At 38.6% G+C, this 20,798-nt stretch overlaps 1 protein-coding gene across 1 annotated transcript in view; it reads left to right on the top strand.

Moving 5' to 3' along the window:
• LOC107568432 (ephrin type-B receptor 2) overlaps nt 1–20,798 on the top strand; it is a 177,605-nt gene that overhangs the window by 117,505 nt on the left and 39,302 nt on the right. Inside the window, exon 4 of the mRNA XM_016254435.1 lies at nt 19,023–19,178. Within this exon, the coding sequence (XP_016109921.1) occupies nt 19,023–19,178 (156 nt within the window). The remainder of the gene's footprint in view (nt 1–19,022; nt 19,179–20,798) is intronic.

Below are 20,798 nucleotides of genomic sequence, written 5' to 3' on the forward strand. Positions count from 1 at the left end.
GCAGTGGATTTGCGGCTGTATCTTTTGCATGTAGTAATGGTTGATTATGCACAACTGATCCCACTAATGAGTACATTATGTGTCGCATGACAACACCGTTCCCAGGTCCTGCCACTCCATGTTGTTGTGAAAGTTCAACTTCTGGATGGTCTCCACTCACAGCAGCATATCAGATGACATACAAGCAGCTAAAGAGATTCATTTGCTTGAATGTGTGCTCTAGATGTGTGTAAAGAAGGTAAAGAACACTTATCATATGTTCAGATACATTTGCAGAGATCTATATATCTATTGAATGAGGTGTAAATACACTTTCTCAAACAATGACTGCAAACATCTGGCAGTGTTAAAAGAATTGGTGACAAAGAAATGAAATTCTGTCTGCATTTACTGAAGCTCTTATAGTTACAAATCTGTATGGCTTTTTTCTAACCCCCCCATTCGGTGGAGGTCAGTGAGCTCCAGGTTTCATTTTATGGGCAAAACAGTTGAAACATTCATGATACATTTAAATTCCTGTATAAAATCTGTGATTATTTAGTCAAATTGTGCACTTTTCTTCTACTTAAATGTCATTTTTGTAGAATATAATTAAATGCCATTTAATTCAAATTAAGGGTACAATTGACAAAATGAATGCATATGACATGATAAAGTATTGACTAAATTTAAAGATATTTTTTGTTCAATAAGACATGGTTTCATATTGTGTTATGTAGTTTTATTTTCAACAAAACTGACTAAAATGACAGAATCTTTCAAAAAGAGGCCAGAATTTTTCTGTATGTCAGAATACACATAATGGATATTATAACTGAAATATAACCAAATTAATCAGAATAGAATAGTTTGATTCAAAAATTGTAGAATTTAAATCAAATCAAGTGAATCATAATTGAATTTCATGAAATTGAACTGAAATCTTGTGAAATGGAACTGAACCGAATGTAACGAAAAGCTTGTGAATAAGAATTGAATCAGTTAATCATTGAATCAATTGACCATTCAAAAGTACATGAACACTGTTCATAAGTCAACTGCCTTCACATGAAAATTCCTCCATCTATGTTCACATACAGGCTAAAATTGTGCATGTTTTGGTCTCTCATATCATCTGCACAACATTCTCTCCACTCAGTGGAATGGATCACTTGCCTGAAACAGCAAAGATTGCTGCTGCTGCACTGTGTGGGTCATTTGCATAAGGTAAATATTGACCCACTGAATAGTTCAAATGAGTAGTCATGCAAGTATGTCTGAGGCCTTTCAACAAGACCTCAAACATCCTTGTCGACGTTATGTTTTGTTCTAGATGTTTTAGTCAGAGAAATTAAGGGAAATGAAACAAGTAATTGAAAATGAATCAAAGCACAAGACTAGACACTTCAGTTTGGCCTGTAAACTTTTTTTGATATGGCATACAGAGATGTTGGCACAGTGAATGTTCTAGTTATGAGGCAGTATTAGAGCCAAAGACTATAGAAAAACAAAGACGGTTCACTTCAATACTTATGAATGGGAGAAACTGCAACGCACAATATGGCAGAATAGTCCAGCCTTCTAAATGAAAGAGCCAATCACTGATTGGTCAAGTCATTGCGTCACTGCAGCAGCCATTAGAAGCTCCGGTTCCCATAGAAACCTGAGGCTAGACCAGCCAATGCGCGTTATAACTGCGCACATGCATTGGCTGGTCTAGACTGAAAAACAAGCTTTTTAACACTATTGAACGTAAGAAACAGCATTCATGGGGCAGTTCATTTCAGATTTTATTGCTGATTTGAAATAAGTAATTTAATTTTTGAGATATCAGGAATCCCCCATTCATTTAGATAGGACTTCGTCTTGTTTGAGCTGCCCATAGGCATTGCAAATATGGCCTCCCAGTGAACAGACTTTCCTTGGAAGGGACTTTGTTAGAGCACAGTATTGATACAGATTTAAAGACTTGATTCAATTACAATTCACAAGCTTTTGATCTAATTCGTTTCCAATGACATGTTCCAATTGATAAGTAGTCAGTTTAATTTGATTCACAATCTTTTGATTTGATTCACTTGTGATTATTCTGCTCTGATTAATTCATCTGGAAGTCAGACCTCACTGATTATTGATTGACTAAAAATAAATGGTTCATAAGAGTAATTTTTTCTGTAAATTTGGACTACCCTGGTAAGCTGTATATGAGGAAACCTCAATAGAAAGAGATTTTTTGCCATTATTTCACATTACACAGAACCTTCTTGCTTATGTTCAGATAAGGATTGCAATTAATGAAATTATAATTTTTACTCAGTATAATCCATTATTGTGTTGGTTACATAGTTTGTCATGTGATGCACATGTTTGAAGATGGTACAATATCAGCAACAAGTGTGTCACGTCCAAGCAAATCAAACTACTATCTATCTTTCATCCAGTATCCCACTTTAGCCTTTCAGCACAGGCCTCAATCAGGCTATTGTAGGGTTCTGCTTGTCAGTTGACGCCCTGGTTCGGTTGATATGGAGCGTGTGTGCTGAAAGCAGCGGCCGCCCCATACAAAGCTGAAGTGCTGTTTAATTGAGCCTGTCTGAGCATGACCTGTAAGTTGTGCTGATAAGCAGGTATTTGACCCTTTGGGAGGCCCAGGTTGCTTCAAGCTCTCTGGAAATAGACTCAATTAGCATGTTCAGCTCCAAACTCCATGTGCCTCGAGCAGCAGGCGCCTTCTTAATTGTTGCGGTTCAGCTCGGTGTCACTTGACCTGAAATAGCAGGTCCAGTCCATAAAGAGCGTGGATGTCGTCACAGATTGTAAAGCATGATTGGAGGCCTCTGTGTTTATACATAGTATACGCAAAAGCCAAAGTTGGCCGGAGTCACACTTGAACATGGATCATTCATCCAAACTCCATAGCTGGGATAAAACGATCCACCCCGAATTTAAATTCTTTCACATTCACAAAGATTTGCTGATGCAATCTACTGAAAGCCATTAAGTGTTCTTTGAAAGTCATTGTTCATGCTTTTTCACCCTGTCTTGTTTTTGTTAGTTTTTTCTCCCTGTACTGGCAAGCAGCCTTGTGAGCGGTTCATCCTGGCTAGCCGCATGTGCCCTCGTATCTAGCAGCATCCAACTGTCATGTCTTTCTCACACCAGGGAGAAAGATCTTTGTTGTGAAGTGTGTCCATCAAACCGGCCCTGTCAGACCCTGTGGGTTAGCTCCAGAAACCTTAGACTAATCCTGCTAGTTTCTCACTCACAGTTGGTCTCCAGACTGAACCTCCGGGGGTCCCATTACGCTTCGTTTAGATTAAGTGACCTTTTGCGGTCACAATACAGGATTTTAAACTCATATCGATGCCAGCAAGTGTGCATTTACGTCCATGTGAACGTATATGTTTTACTTGGCATTTAACCAGTATTTGCTCAACTGCTCTTCCCTGTGCTGAAATTCTTCAGCAGACCAATGAAGTGCAAAGAAATATATGTATTTAGTCCATATATAAACATTCTTTTCTCACACACAGAGTAAGTGACCTGGCAAACAAACCACCATGAGCTCACATTACAGTAATGAGCTGTCACAGGCCCGGTGTTGAGTTCTGCACCGGTCTGTGTGAATATGACAGGTACGTGTTTTCAAAATATCTGATTTGTGGCTCTGTGAGTTCAGCATTTGTTTGATGAATTTGCAGTTTATGATGATTGACAGTTGGACCTGTCGTAATTGGCCCATCCTAATCAGCCTCAGTTGAATTCTTAGATTTCTTGGCCTCCATTCCCATGATCATGCACAAATCCTAATGTTTTTGAAAGTTACAGTGTTTTTAGGGAAGTAGTGTGTTGATTTTTGTGTTGACTACATTGCGTAGTTAGAAAGTTATGGTGACAATTATGTTACGTGATATGTGCACCTGTGTTTAAAGCGGCAGTGATGTATGAGTGAATTTATCTGGAAACAATTCATGTTGTGGTCTCATAAATGATGATTATTGTTTTCAGGTGGGATTTTAGGAACACAATGGAGTGTGTGTGTGAAAATGCTACAGCAGTCTTGTCATGAGATATGGTCTCTTGACAACAGTAAACCAAACACACATTATCTTTGTGGGAAAAACGTCCTGTATTTCATTCCAGCGTGAACTGATTTTCAGAGGTCAGATCATGCTCTCAGTGTGTGTGGTCCAAAAAAAATAAAAACACACATAATTGTTCTTTTGGGAGCCATTGATTTGGCCTAGAAAAGAACTTAATCATGGTTATATTGTTTTTTTTATTACCTGGATTGACTAATTACACTGACTCACACAAGGATGGGTTTTTTAAACTGGGGTCTGCAAGGAGATGCATGGGGTCTGTGGATATGTTTATTTATTTTTTATTAATTTTTTATTATATTGCATATAGTGTTGTAGCACTTTTAAAGTTAATTTGGATATTAAACACATTTAACACTATTTGATTCTAGATTATTGTTTCATTCAGCTTTTCTAAAGAAATAATTAAGAATATTAAGACTAATTCTGATTATTAAATTGCCAATTGAGATGTAAAGCCAAAATCTTTTTTTTTTTTGTATATCATCTATAGGTTTAAAAATATATAGTCAACTTTAAAGAAAAATCTGTCATTTGCTCACCCTAATGTCAATTAACAACCTAAATATTTTGGAAGGGCAGGTTTGGAATGACATGAGGCTGAGTAAATGATGACAGAATTTTAATTTTTCCCTTTAAGTAAATGTTTTGCATGATCTTACACATTTATTGTAATGATGTTTTTTAAAATGCCTTTTTTAATTTAGTAAAACAAGTATTCATAACACCACACTTATATTGTATGTGTGTTTATGGCATGATGATAGAGATGTATTTTAGTTAGAGGGGTTAAACATATTTGGGGGGCCTGTGCATCAAAAAGTTTGAAAAACTGTGCCCTATGCTTGACAAAGCAATCTTTTTTTTAAATATATAAATCCCAATTTCTTCTACCCATGCTTCTACCCAGCATTTATATAATGGCTTTCCCCATGCCATGGTGATGCCATTGTTCTCAAAGGGCCAGTCGGCCAATACGAAGGAGACTACGAATAGTAGTTTGGCACCCCGTCACCATAGCAACAGAGGAGCATTGCTCATCCCCCCCCCCGTGCACCTTGTGCTGGTCTGGCCCCTTCTCCACACAAGCAGAGCCTCTTAATTTCGCTGACCCCCAGGGTCTGCTTTTAACAGGCTCCATTGATTGGTACAAATGCTGGAGTACAGAGCCGGCCCCAGAGTCTCTGTAACAGGGTTAAGCAGACAGCGGTGAGGGGGAAGACATTTTGGGGGAGCGTGTTTTTTTTCTCTCTCACTAAAACACATAATTTATTAGGTAATTAATTGATGCGACACACATAAAGCATATGCGCTTAAGGAGCGCAACCTCTCATCGCCTTGATGATTGACACTTATAATGTATTCCGCCCCTAAATGGCCACCATTAAACCCTTCAAATGAATCGCAAACGAACAATACCCGTACAGGAAAATGCAGGTGTAGACGCCTTAGGGAAGCAGACAATAAACGCTGAATATTGACACGCTTTGATGCGGGTTTCTGTCTGTCTGTCTATCTATCTATCTATCTATCTGTCTTTCTGTCTGTCTGTCTATCTGTTGTTCTGTCTATCTATCTATCTATCTATCTATCTATCTATCTATCTATCTATCTATCTATTATTGTTCCTTTGTTCTTTCTAGCATTCTTTCTGTCATTCGTTCTACTGACCGTTTTACCAACTTCTATTGTTATGTGAATTAGACAATTGTTTAGCAGTACAAAAAATGTATATGTATGTGTTTTTAATTAATTGTATGAATATATTTTAAAAACATTTTATTCATCTTCAGTATAGATTTAATGATACAATTGTTTTCTGTTTGTACCCACTCTGCTATTTTTCTATGCAAACCTACCCACAACCATACCAAACTAAGTGAACTAAACTAATGGACTTTGACTCTAATTTTGCAGTAGATGATATTGATATATAAAAACAATTGTACAGTACATATGTTATGCGTAGGGTTCTGTGTGTCTGGAGTCATTATACAGCTGTTGTTTTTGCAGATTGAACAGATAATAGGTCAGACTCCCCAAAGGCTCATTAAACCTTTGGTCAGAAATGATATAATCTTACATAAATACCCTCCTGGGATTTGCAAAAGAAACAAGACGGGAATCGAATGAACACTGCTAGACTCGTTCGGTTTTCATTTCCGTGCGTGGGTATGTCTGCGCGCATCTGCGTTTATGTCTGTAGGAAGGGATCGCAATAGGATTGGACACCAGCTGCTCTCCCTAGATCCTCTGTCCCACAGCCATCTCCTCCTTTTCCTCTCGTGCTGTCTGCTCTGACAGGGAACACACAGCTCCTTTATGCCGCGTGCCCATCATTTCGGACCCCACCTTGAGGCCGCCACTGTCACTGGACGCTGCACAGACAGTCTCTGTCAATTAGACACTGCATCTGCCGGCCAACAATAGAACCCTCTCGTTTCCTGTCTGTCTCAGTGCCTGTCGCTCTCTCTTTGACTCTCTCAATTTCCTTAACTCTCTCTCTCTTTCATTTCTGATTCTCATCAAGTGCCGACTCCCCACTTTGCAGCTATTATTTACCCAAGGAACAAACTGCCGTCCTTTTAGCGGAAGACTTATTTGTGTTTGTATTGATTTATGTATATGTGGCTGAGTTTAAAGCATTAAAGTGAAAAGCATTGCGATGGCATAATTTCATAAATGCCTTTCATTCTTCCAGTCTTGCCAAGCAGCAAAACAAACTAGGCCTATTTCCATCTGCCCGACGGATTCCCTTTGTTTGCCTTCACACCGCTTCCTTTTTTCAGAACTACACCTCTTCCTCCTCCAATCTCATTTTGATTCTGTTGTGAAGACACCTTGGTTTCCAGCGAGGAGAGCCCTCCCCCTTCTCCTTCCGCCCCTCCTGAAAGAGGCATCTCACGCCTTTGACCAGAACATGGGATGCATGCACAACAAGGGAGGGCCCTGCATGGCAACGGCTGTGGTTGCCCTGGCAACTTCCCCGTCCTTGAGGAAAGGGCACGTTTGGAGTTTTGGGGCCAAGGTTCTGACAGGCACAGTCAAAACTCATAAAGCATCCTGACGCGTTGATGCAGCTATTATGAACATTCAGACCCAAAATAGCTTGATTCATCTGCTTGTTTATCATCCTAATAAGGGGCTTGGCCTTTGTGCCTACGGCTACGGTGGACTACTTAATCATTATGTTGAATGGCTAGTTGTATTTTTAGTAGTTAGACACAAATAAGCTGTGTCGTCTTGCAGCAATGGGCGTGGCCTACCGTAACCTGTTACCAAGGGCCCACAAAGGTGGACAAAGATCTTGAAAAATGAGACCACTTTAGTCATCACGTCTTTCATTTTCCCTCCCGAGAGGAAAAGACAGGCAACGACAGAACCCACTCTAGTTACAAATTGTCGTAACATTGCAGACACAATAGCAGCATCCGTTGTCCATATCAGTGTGTCAGGTAAAGCTATGTCATATCAGTAGACGATGAATGGTTCCTTATGCACTGATTGTTTAGTTTGACCTTCTTTAAGATGATCACAGTTTTGGGCTGTTGTATATGTGATATCCAAGTTTTTTCTTGTTAAAAGGAGCCGAGTGTACTAGGTCTGTCAAAATGGCTGAAAAACTAAATTTTAATTTTGTACTTAAATATTATCAATATTCGAATTATATTCAAATTTAAAAGGCATAATTTCAGTTAGGGGAAAAAAAGCTTTTGGCTTCTCTCCTGAGGCCACAAGAGGGTGTATCGAGCTAAATATTACTAATGCACATTTATTCAAAGCAATAAAATAACACGACTTCCTGTTATGGCAATGCGGGAAATCTGTGCCACAGAAATTGTTTACTTTTACTTTGCGTGACTGGGGTGGAGTTTTCAAATAACGGCGAAAGGATGGAGGATATAAAGGAGATGTGACGTACCTGAGAAAAACGCGTCATCAGAAAGTTTGCGTGCAAGGTTTGCAGGTGTATGGTTGGGAGTTAATGGATTCCCGTGAGGAGTAGAAATACGGCTGCTTGTAGGAGTATTGCTTCCTGTGAGTGATGTTTGAGCATCGTGGAGTTTGACTAAACTTTATAAGCGTGGCGCTTCAAGATCGTCTGTGTTGGTGGAATATTCCAACGACAAGCTGCCTGTTCATCCTCCTCTCCTGGTGTCTGACGACGACCTGCTACACTCTTCCGCTTGCTTCACGTTTGCAAACCTGTGTGACGCAATTACTACACAGATTTCAAACTGGGATCGAACTAAAGTGCTAAACTGTTTTTTTCCCCTCCGCTTATGTTTTTCTTTTGTTTCTTATTGTTCAGACAAGTTTTTTTTTTCTTTTTTCATGGGCATTGTGGAATCAATCTCCCTTGTAAACAGAGTTTTCTCTGACTGTTTTTATTTAATATTGTAACAGGTGGTTTCCTTTTCTAGCTATCCTGGGTTAATACATTTTTTTTTGTCAGGATTAATCCTGATTGGCGCCCGAACATTCTTTAACAAGTTTTTCTGTGCTAGGGCGGCCACCACCGTTACGCTGTGAAAAAAGTGCATAATGTTTAAAATAATGTTTATTAACCATATATAATTAAGTTGCTTAAACAATTAGAAATAAAACAGCATCATGTATGTATGTATAGTTTAATATAAAGGACCGAAAACCAATCACAAAGAGTACTTTTTTAATTTAAAAACATGAGGTGCAGTGGGATGGGGGAAAAAAACACCATAAAGTCTCGAGACATGTTTTTTAAAAGTTGAACTTACATTAATTTTACATGGCTTTCTAAACATGTGTCTCTCTTGTGCGAGACGTGAGTGCAACGGTGATAGATGTCCCTCTAGAAAATGCGATAAATAACAACATCATCTCTGCATTGATGTTCTCTTTTTCCGCAATATTTTGAATGAACAACGTAGCAGCGCCACATCTAGTGGGTTCAACTGGATACGCTAACAAAAGCATTAAAATGCAATGACACCTACATCATCGTCGCATCTTGTGTGCCACTGATAAGGCCGCTTGACGCACATCTAATATTCAAATGCAACTTTTTTGCAATCGAATGTGGATTTTTATTTTAAATTCGACGAATATTCAAAATTCGAAGGTTTTTTTTGACAGCCCTAGAGTGTACTACATTTGCAGTAACTGAAAACATAATTAAATTAGCCAAGGGTCTGGTTGATGTTAAGAACTTATGAATGACCCGAGTTCAGCATTTTCCAGCGCTCTGCATGTATGTGTGTGTCTGTTGGGCTTCCTTTTGTGACCCCCCATCTGACTGCTCTGTGACTCACCCAAGATTTCCTACAGGACGTCTTTACTGATCTCTGTCTCACTGGACAGCTTGCTGTGATTGACAATCCATCTTTAATGGAGATAAATGTGACTGCTGAGCTCTTCCCCTCCCCAATCTTCTGCAACAGACTCCAGAGAAGGAGAGATACAAAATGTGTGTGGCGGTGTGACACCTTTCCTGTGACCTCTGTCAGGCAATCGCCTGCACAAAATTATCCTTGTCTGTCTGTTTCTTAGCAGCCTTTTCAGATTCCTGTAATTCAGGCTGCTGAAGATGGGGAGGAAATTGTGCTACAGATATAGCTTTAGAAATCCATTTCAGTGGGTTTTCCTTTTTACAGTGTATGGATGTTTGTGATGTGATGATTGCCAGAATCTATCTTCCTCTCTAAAATACTAATTTGCCCATTGCCATTTTTTCAAATTATGGACAACAAACAAAGGAGCTAAGAGAGCCGGCCATTATCAGATGTCCTGTTTCTCTCTGTCATTACGGTAAAGGCCTATAATGCAGCTGAGGCAGCGTTTCTGCTGTGTCCTCCTGCCCTCTTTGTCCTTTAACCTACTAAACAGACCTTTCTGTGGCCAACCTTTTATATGGATCTATGTTTAGAACGTCATTCTGTAAACTGGTGTCTTTTACAGTTTGAGAAAGTGATTATTAAACTACATTTTTATATAATGTTTGTTAATAAATTGCACCATTTCAAGCTAAATTAATGAATTAAAATTTTTTATTGAGTTTTTAAATTATTTTATTTTTTATAATTTAATTTATTATGCCTTATACACTTATGTGCTTACTGTACTACACTATACTGTATAAATAACTATATATTTATTCTCTTACAGAGAAATAGTTTCTAGATTTTTTTGCAAATGCATAGAGCATTGGCAACAGCTGTTGATTATTAGTTTTTTAAACATATGTCTTTGTGGGCATCCGTTCTGTAGAATGACTGAAAAATGGACAAACCCACACGCAGTACAGTAGGTTGTCTGTTCTGATCTATTCTAATTACAACACACATTTTCTCACTTCAGCCATCTGAAGATCTTGGGGGATGACTTCCTTTTGAGCTGTAATAGGTTTTTGCATTTTTTTCCCTTCCCTCTCTGGACGTTTTTATTGACTGCAACATGTGGGGACCATGCATCGATCTAAAATGTGAGGCATGCATGTTTGACGAATGCATACATAGGCCCGCACACACATACACGCACTCATATGCACATTCCAGCTGTTGCAGCCGCTCCACAGAACTCTTTTCCCAGGTGCCACACACATTTCCCTGTAATCTCTCCACACACACTCCACCGGTGCCCTTAATTTGTGGTGGCGGCGCCTGCTGGGCGGATTTGGGCTACAGATCCTGTCTGAAGACAACTCTAACAACTGCAGAGGGTCTGAGATGGACACACACACTGGGATGTATCCCCTAATTTCTGATGAGAAGTTTGCACGTGCATGTTAGAATTTCACGCAAATTACAGCATTTAAACTTCTGAAAGTCTCACAAAGCTATGAGCTGGGGTTTATGAGTCACAGGTATGTGTTTATGTATCCAGATACATGAAGGGGTTTTTTTTCCTTCAGTTTTTTTGAATCTTGAAGTTTCCTCAGCTCCTGTGGTCTCATGGGATAGCAAAGTATCCATTATTTGCACTCTTCAGAGAACTTCATTCCTTTATTGTTTGCCTACGGTTTCATTAATGTTTAGCAGGAAAGTATGCTTATTCAGATACAAATATGTCACATTGTGTCTATGTCAAAAGGCTTTTAATTTTCGATAGCTAACACATAACTTGATTGAAATTCTGCAGCAGTCTTTCAGTCAGAATTGATCAGCAATGCAATTGGGTGTAAAAGAAAACCTGGTTGTGATGGATAGAAGTAGCAGTCTTTTCAATATAATCCTTAGGTCATATCTAATATTCCATAACACATATTTATTCATAATATTCCACAGTTTTTTTATCCATGATAAGTTGAAAAGACTTACTGAATGGGCTGTAACCAATTTTATTCTTGTCAAATTAAATATTGTGTCTGCTCTGTCCTTGCAGTGGTAAGACAAACTAGCATATGGCACTGCTTAACCTATGTCTAAGTCAACCTTTTTTGTGTTACCAGTTACTATGACTGATGGAGCTGACAGAGTCAGAGTTGACATTGAGAGACCTTGAGAAGATCATTGATGCTCTCCTTTATTCCCAGGACCACGGCCTGGTCCCTCACTAACAGGCTGGGCAAACATGTTCCTGGCATGTTAATTGCATCAGACAAGAAGACCTAGAGAGGGAAATAAATTTGTAATTTGTGTGGTGGGGTGAGCCGAATGCCAGTTGTCTAATTGCTTTCACACAGTCTTGATTGAATTAGCTGGTCAGGCTTGAGCCTTAATTGAATTCTGAGACCCACTGATGCTTTTCCAAACTGAGCTCGTTCTCTAACTCTCTCTCTCACTCTTGAGGAGATGGTGAATGCTGAACTTTTTATTACATTTTAGTGTGTAGTTCATCACTAGGCCTGTGCGACCATGTAATTACTTAAATCTTAAAGCAGAATTCAAAAGACCACTCTTGCATGTTTATATTACACATCATTTGTGGCTGTTCAAATATAAAATATTTTGATCGTGTTCTAAGCTAGTAAAAGTAGTATAATTCCAGAACTGTTTGTTGTTAATTGTTGGTGATTTCTACTAGCATCCAACTATATTAGGAGACAAATTACTGTCTGCACTTACATTTAATATTATTGCATGATTTGGACATTTGCATATTGTTGAATATCCACAATATCTTTAAAGAACAATGACTAATGTTGCTGGGGATGTACAGCATTAAAAATTTGGCCAATACTATAAGCTGAAACTTGTTGTCATGTAATAGACGATAAATAGCCAATAAATCAACGATACAAAAATTTGACACGCTTTTGTTTTCACCCTAGTGGAAAAAGTAATATTTCATACTAAGTATAGTTAAAATATTTTAACATATTTACTGACATATCACTCAAGACTTAATGATAAAAAAGTATAATTAAACTTTATTTTGAGTATCACTTGTGCACAATGCACATTTCTTAATATTAAGCCTAAAATGCGCTTTAATATCACTATTGATGAGTATTGTACAATATTTGAATAATATCAAGCAAGATATTTAAATGGTACCTTAAGTATATTTGCAATAGCTCCACTTTAGCACAATCAAATATACTTCAGTATATCTTTAGCTGGACTTCAGCACTACTTCCGCGCAATTAAAGTGCATTAAGTACAAAATTAGTTGTTCCAATATAGCAGACTTTAAGTATACCAGTTTAGTATAATAAAATTACAACTGCAGGGTATTTTTAATAAATACATAAATATGTAAATGTATTTGTAGTATACTTAGCATGAAATAAATGTATTTCGTACATTTTAGTATTTATTTTTCATTAGGGAAATGCAAGAAATATACAGTATGAAAGTTAAAACTTTATAATAAACAGTATGAAAATTAGATGACAGAAAAGCTAATCTAACTTGAAAAATAGAGGAAATGAGCATGCACACTTAAATATTTGCATCATTGATACTGGATTAAATAAAAAAATGTATACACTATCAAACACATATTGCTCTTAATGCCACATTATTATTATTATTATTATTATTATTTAAATACATTGAGAGGAGCAGGTTTCTAAGCACTAAGAGTTTGAAACGCATTTCAAGGTTTGATTATATATAAAGCTGTTCTAAAGCACAGTTAGATGATGTGTAACAAACACACAACCCATCTGTTTCACACACTGCTCCCCCTGGTCACAATAGGACTTCCCCCATCCATACAGAAAACCCTTCAGACTCTGCCCCATTTCCCTGTTTTCAGCACATTTTTTGCTGTGCAAACAAAACCGAGCATCCCTTGGTTCTTCACTTTTCTGTTTTTCTTTTCCATGCATCTCTCTTCACATACACACACAGGCCCTCACACACACACACACACACACACACACACACACACACACACACACACACTCACCCCTGTGTCCCAGGTCTCTCTCTTTAATGTAGCTTTCATTAAATGTATTACTTCAAGCCAGCTATTGAGTGGCTGAATAGACAGGCAGCATAAAAAGGGAGGGGAGTTTGTCACTCCTACAGTCACCCCAGACAAAGAGGCCTTTTTGTTCTGGTGGGGAACGAAGGACATGTGACTCCGTGTATGGGTACACAAATGTTCATTAGATATGCACGTGAGTGACCAGGTTCTGTGTGTTTTTCCTAAATGTCTGTGACTCTCTGGATTAGACAGCATGTACAGCCAGCAGCGTCTGTAGAGAATCCCGCGCAACGCCCAGTCGGCCATGATGGAAACATCCTCCCCGAGAGGCTTCGCCGTTTTTTGCACTGCTGGCTCCTGAAGTGGATGCAGCTGGAGGAGCCAGCTCCGCCGGTACATGTACACACACATTCCTGCCCTGCTACCAAACGGCCCAGCACACATGCAGCCATCTGCGTGTACACCTCTTTCTTTAGCACCTACGTAAATCAGGCTGGATGAAAACGCTCTGGCAATCTTTGAAATCACCAGCGAATTACCTGTAATAAAACATGACTAGCGTTCTGGCACCCGAGCACACATTCACAACGGGATTTCACTCACACAGCCCGCTAAGCCTGCCATTATGCCACTGCTACCTTTTCCTCGGTCTGCACGTGTTATTAGAGGCAATAAACACAAGCAAGGCGATGTTTGAAAGAGCGCCAGGCAGTTTGCGTTCTCTGCTTCTCACCGAAATGCGACAACTAAGTTCTCGACGGTAGGACTTGGACCTCTTTGATGTGATCTGGATTAGATTGACAGTTTATGGGTGTTTTTTTTAACTATTGGCACTTTTGAGCCTTGTGACTTTTATAAAATAAACTTGGTAGTTTATTTAATTTGTTAGCTTACAATGTCTAACAGAGGATATACATGCATCACAGGAGAATTGCCTTTTTTCTGAAATTAATAAATTGCATTTTTTAAATGAATTAAAATAGAAAAGAATATATTTAAAATAGTAATAATTTTTCACAATATTACTGTTTTATTCTATTTTAGCATAAGAGGATCATTTTAAAAACAGCAACAAAACATCTTATCAATCCCATAATTTTGAACATTAGTGTAATTCCCTCTAGCATCTTTTTCCACCACATCTTACTGTGTGATGTAAATAATGGTGGTGATAATTACATTTGTAGCATATTTGGAGTAAAATAGGCAATTTATTTGTCTTGCTAAAGCTAAATTTATAGTTGTAAAAAAGCTATAAAAAATATTAGGGGCAAAATTGTTTGGTGTGGGGGAAATGACATAAAAGTGCCCAATTTTGAAGAAGCACCTGTATCTGGTCACTGGCATAAGTTACTACGGTGCTGGTGTCACCACCAGTTTTCTTTTTTAGCTCAAGACTGTCGTAAGGCCCGTTCACACCAAGGACAATTACTATAAAGATAATAAAGATATAGTTCAAAAAATCATTCTTAATATTAAAGAACAGCAGAATCCACACTACAGCTATAACGATAAAGGCACAGAGAAACAATATCGTTGGAATCATTTTCAGAACGATTTTTTTCCAGCTGATGAACAATAAAAACATTGACACCCAATCATAATCCATCCTGTTATAACGAGCTCGAGCATTTAAAGCGGCAGACGAGCATGCACTGAGAATTAACAGACGATATCGTTCGCTGGTGTGGACGCTAATATCGTTATCTTTATATTTATCATTCTTGGTGTGAATGGGGCTTTATTCAACCAGCTTAAAAACATACTGGTCAGGTAGACCAGCATGAACCGGCTGTTGTAAATGAATGCTGTAAAAAAGCTGATTGTTTCAGCAAGAGATGTTTTTCGAAATGACTTCATCTCTTACTCATTATAGAACCAGATTAATCACTCCCATCAAAAAGAGACCAAAGGGTCCAGCGTGTCTCGAAAGTGTCCTTATTTGTTATTTTCTATACAAACAGATTTCAATTTTGCACAAAAAAACAAAGCAGCTGTATTTTTTTTCCATGCCGAGCTTGCAGGAGAAACATTGTGATCAAACAATGCGACAGTTTCTAATCTGGATGTGAGCTGTATCAAAGCACTGATGCTCTTTAATCAGGCTTTCTATCGTCCCTGGGGCTACAGCTGACACTGTTTTTCTCTTCATCCTCAAAATGCATTCCTCCGCACAGGCCTCTGCGAGCTGAGTTGTTGGATGGAACCATCTGGAAGCAAGTATGAAGACATGCAAGGTCATGCCCAGACGGCAAGTAGTGGAGTCATGCACAGATACTCAGTTCCTTCATCAGTGTGACAGAAGCTAACCTTCTCTAGGATACTGGCAGGGAGGCTCGGGTCCTCTTAGTTTTTGTTTTTGTAGGGAAGGTGCACAATTTTCCTTTCAACACTATAGGGCACGTCAGTCTACGAGATCAGGTGTTAAGAGAACTGTTAAGGTCAATGATGATAAATCTTGTTTAAAATGAAAGTGATAATTTCTTAAAAATTTATTCTTTGTATACATGTTAGTGTTTTTTTTAAATACCATTTTCAAAAAAGGTCTTGATTACCCCCCCCCCCCCCCTTTCCATGTTTCTGTATTTTAACAAATATTATGAATTATTAGATCATAACATGAAGTTTGTGGGGAGTCACACCACATGATATTGTGCAACCTGAACTAACCATTTCATTAAAGGTCATATTATCTGACATTTTGAGATACTTATTGACCTTTGCACATAGTCATGATGGTCTACAGGGGTCCCCTTTATGATATTTTATATTTAGCTTTTTTCTGCAAGTTGGTTGGACCATGCGACTCTGTTGGTCGATCCACAGGATTTTAATTTTGCTAACTAGTGTTTTTTTTCTAAATATTAATATGCTGTGAAGCAATTTTGTTAGAATAGATATGTTTTTTTTTTAAGTAATACCGGTAATATGATTATGCATTAACACTTTTTAATTTGACTGTTTAAAGATTTTAATATCAGTTTCACCCTGACGATTTTTACCTTATGCCCCCCAGTAATATATTAAAATGAATTAATTCAGAAATTGAAAACATGCTCATCATAAAAGAGATGTATTCAAGTCATTGTTATGTATGAATTGCATTTTTATTGTATTTTGAATAAATTAATACGACAAAAGCTGATTTATTTTAAGCATTCTCTTGCTACAGTTTTCCCTCTCTTCCTGTTTTCTCTCTCTTTGATCTCAGTCCATTTGGGTCCAGCTGTTTTTGATTACCTTTCTCTCTGAGTTTCATCCTAAATCCTGAAGCTTTGCAGTTGTGCTTGTCTCTATGACTCCAGTGACACTTTCTCCGAAAACACGAGCCTCATATTTCACTTGACACATGGCTAGTTTTGCCATAAATCATTTGAAAAGAAAAACATGTCAAATCTAATATTAAACCGAGGTGCTCTATCGTTTTCACATTGTGCATTTTTTCCACCAGTCCATTTCTAAAAGTTTATTATGCTCTTGTTCGCTTGGGATTCTGGAATATTTAGCCATGATTATACTTTATGTGTATGTGTTGGGGAACTGGGCTGTCGGTTTCCTGCTAGAGGCTTATAGAAACCTGTCAGCTGGATTTGGGAAAGACTAAGTTTGCTTAAACTCTTAAGAGGGAGAAAGCGCGTGGGTGTTTTTGGAATAAGAAAAAGAGTGTGGATGTGTTGAGTGCAAAGAAGGAATGTAAAAACGTGTGTTTGTGTGTCCATGTATGGCAGTCTAAAGTGTTCCTGGATGTTGAGCCGGTCCTGTGGTTTGCCAGGGTGTTGAAATGGGATCGAGGGAGATGGTCCGGGGCAAGCAGGTGAGAGGAAATGGGGAATAGCAGCCTTTCTGTCTGAAACATTTCACTGAAATAACACACCCCTATTTAATGGCCACTGGGCACTAGTTAACCTCTGCCCCCTGTAATTGAGCTGTAAGAAGGGGATCTCACCGCCTCAGCGGATATACAGTCCGGCTTATTTGTGCGTGTTTAAGAGCACGGCTGAACCCTGACTGAAGTTGCTTTCTCCAAATAAACCCGTCGACAGACATTTTCCTTGACTGGTCTGCTGCGCAAATCCTTGCCGTGATTGCCAGCTTAGACTATGGAGGCCGAAGCGTCTGTGCTTTATTGCTTTTTAGCTCCCCTAAAATGGTTCAGATATTGAAGGTGTGTTGAAATCGTTTGCCGTGGAAGCAAGGTCGTCCATTAGGAATGGGGTGACGGGGTTTTTCAAACTTGGCGATCTGAGACAGACTCCCCTTCCAGATGTGTGTGGATGTGGGACGTCGCTGGCTGATGTCTTTTTCTCTTGCACTCAGGGTTGGGTTAGTGTAGAGGGAAATACTCCACGGAAATGTGCTGTTTATCCCGGCCAAGTGCTTGTCAGTTTTCCCACTCGTTGGGAAGTGCTTTGTTTGTTTGTTATGGAGAAGTACAACATGAAAACTTGTGCATGTGCACATGAAAATACACTCCTGCTCTATGGAGCAACTGTAAAAAATAGTTTTACACCAAACATAAAAATAGTCAACATGAAATCAAAATTGACCCTGTTTATCTTCTTAATATACATTCCTGGTCTTAAAGGGATAGTTCACCTGAAAACGAAACGAAACCCATATGACCGACTTCTGCTGAACATAAAAGAGATAATTTAATGAATATCCACTTGGGTGAATGCAATACAAAGACATAGTGAGTCACTTTAACGCTTGGTTAACGTAATAAAGGTTAACATCAATAGCAGGAAATAAGAAATGTCGCCATTACATTGAGATGCTCTCAAAGGTGAACTTGACCTCCTCAGTCCAAAAGCTTTTTCAAAAGTGCATGCAATCCACCTCAAACTTGCAGTCAGTTTTGGCTTCATTTTTGCTTTGGAGACCTGCTTTTTACAATCCAATCAATTCCCTATGGATAAAATCCAGTTCTGCCCTACATTTTCTCTTTCACTCAAAATGTGTAGTTGTAAATGCCATTACATGTTGATTATAAGACAATTACCTTAACAGTTCTGGGAGCTCTCTTACACAGCTATTCTGGCCAGAACAGATTAAAAAACAGCACTTGACACTCTGCAGGTGCATTGAATACTGGGAGGGATTCCAGCACCAACAGAAATGGAGGGTGTCACAGATGAAAAGTACAAGATTCAGCAAAAGGAAAGAAGAAAGGATGAGTCACGGTCAATAAGACATGAAACATACACGCATCTGTGTATTTGTACTTGTGTAGACTGTTTCTGGCTTTGTTCTCCTCCCCTCCTCCCATCCTTTACTTAGTTATGTACCTATTAATTATAAAAGCGAGAACATCCATGAGCAGATAACAGGAAGTGGAATGCTCTTAGCGTGTCATGCAAGAGCACAGAGTTTGAATTATTCAGTCCTATATACTGAGCATGCTATGTTTACCTGACTATACTGCTTCTCTTTACGTGTGTGAAATGCTTTAAAAGTGTGTTTCAGATTGACTCCAGTGGCCCATCATTTCCTCGGTGTGCTCCGGCCCTTGGCAGTCATATAATATTGAAAAGGTCACTGTCTTCTCTTTGTCTTTTCTCATCACTTTCTCTATCTTTGTTTCAGCATGCCCTTCAGGTTTCTTCAAGACAGCACAAGGTGACGAGAAATGCCTGCAGTGTCCAATCAACAGCCGCACAACCAACAATGGAGCCACCAACTGTGTGTGCCGAAATGGATATTACCGCACAGACTCGGACCCCTTAGAGATGCCCTGTACAAGTGCGTGACTAATACATGGAAAACCTACTTTCAGACTATATTTTCCAAACTCTCAATGGGACTCATACCTGTAATTTAATCAATAATAATCATTTATTAATAATAATAATACATTTTATTGACATGAAAAATAAAATGTAATAGAAAAAAAGATTGCATTTTAAAAGTATTTTTTAAAAATCTTTTAATATGTATCTTGCACAAATTTTAGATAAAATGTCTTATAAAAGGTGATAAAATGTTTTTTTTTTCTAGCACAAACAAGTTTAAATGAATCAAGTTGAATAGATTTAAATAATGTAATTATAAATACATTTACACTCAATATTTAAAAAAAATGACAAAACATAATTTCTATAAGTTGAAAACATGATGACTGCAGCATTTAATTAAATATTTTGCTATCTGCACATGAATTCACTGAAAAATCTGTACAACATGATTCCCATAAATAGACAAAACACACCAATTCTTCACGAGTGAAAGTTAGGAAAATGTGATTATTGCCTAACCTCTCTGGCTCATTTTCATTGTCATTATCCCTACAGCATAGTCAACAACCCACCTCTTTTTCCATCGCTTGCAAACAGCAGCCTTTTCTGTTTATTCTCACTGACTTCAGATCAGGCAGGGAAAAACAGACCTGTGGCACTATTATTGAAACAGATAAGACCATGAAGACGAAGAGAGAGAGGCAGGCAGCTCCTTACGCTGTCATGAGTGGCATGTTTTTGTCTCCCCCTGAAAGAGGCAAGGTGGGGGCAGAGAAGAAGGAGAAAGAAAGAGAAGAACGAGACAGCTTTTTTTTTTACAAAAGCCATATGCAAAAGCTTGGCCCTAGGAGGAGAGCAGCTGTTGTGCATAAGAGAGCAGCATCGTGTCGCAGAGTTGAAGCTCAGTGGGCCTTGGCTTGATTAAAGAGAGGAAACGGCAGCCTTTACCGCCCTCTAACCTGGGAGTGGGATGTTTAGAAACAGTTTTGCGTGGGACAAAGCTGTAGTTTCAAGGCAGAGGTTCGTCTTAATGGCTCATGACTGTAAAAAGTAATCAATTGGAGCCTTGCATTGTTTTGGCTTTTTAAAAAGGGCAAAAGGCAGTGAGTTGTTTCTTGATTACCTCATATGCCCCTAGAGGAGTACCCAGAGTAATTGGGAGCACATGCCGGCTGAAGATAAACACAGGGTATTGTTAGCTTTAGTTGGGCTGTCAGTCAGAAGGAGATCTTGGAGGTGCGTTTGTTTGGTGTGCTCTTACTCTCCTTCAAACGCGCTGTGCGTGTGCATGAGCAAACGCAAATGATGTTTACAAACACAGGAACAGCGCGGAAATAGTTTCACTAGACGCAAATAAGCCTATAATTTGTGCGATGTTATCGTAATTTCAATTAGCATGATGGAAATACACAAGAAAATACACATGGAAATGCACACAGTACATAGTTTCACTGTATTATTTAGTCCCCTCCGAAGTTGACGGAGCCGTGACTTAGTGGTAGTTCTGATTCATTTGGGCTGTGTTAGGGGTTCAAATCTGACAAACATTTCCATCCTTTTCTTACCTTCATTTATTTATCACTCCAATATCATCTCAATGAAAGTGTGAATTTTTATTTATTTATTT

The sequence above is a fragment of the Sinocyclocheilus grahami genome, unplaced genomic scaffold (assembly GCF_001515645.1).
Source record: "Sinocyclocheilus grahami isolate Dianchi unplaced genomic scaffold, SAMN03320097.WGS_v1.1 scaffold3.1, whole genome shotgun sequence".
In the NCBI taxonomy this organism is placed as follows: domain Eukaryota; kingdom Metazoa; phylum Chordata; class Actinopteri; order Cypriniformes; family Cyprinidae; genus Sinocyclocheilus; species Sinocyclocheilus grahami.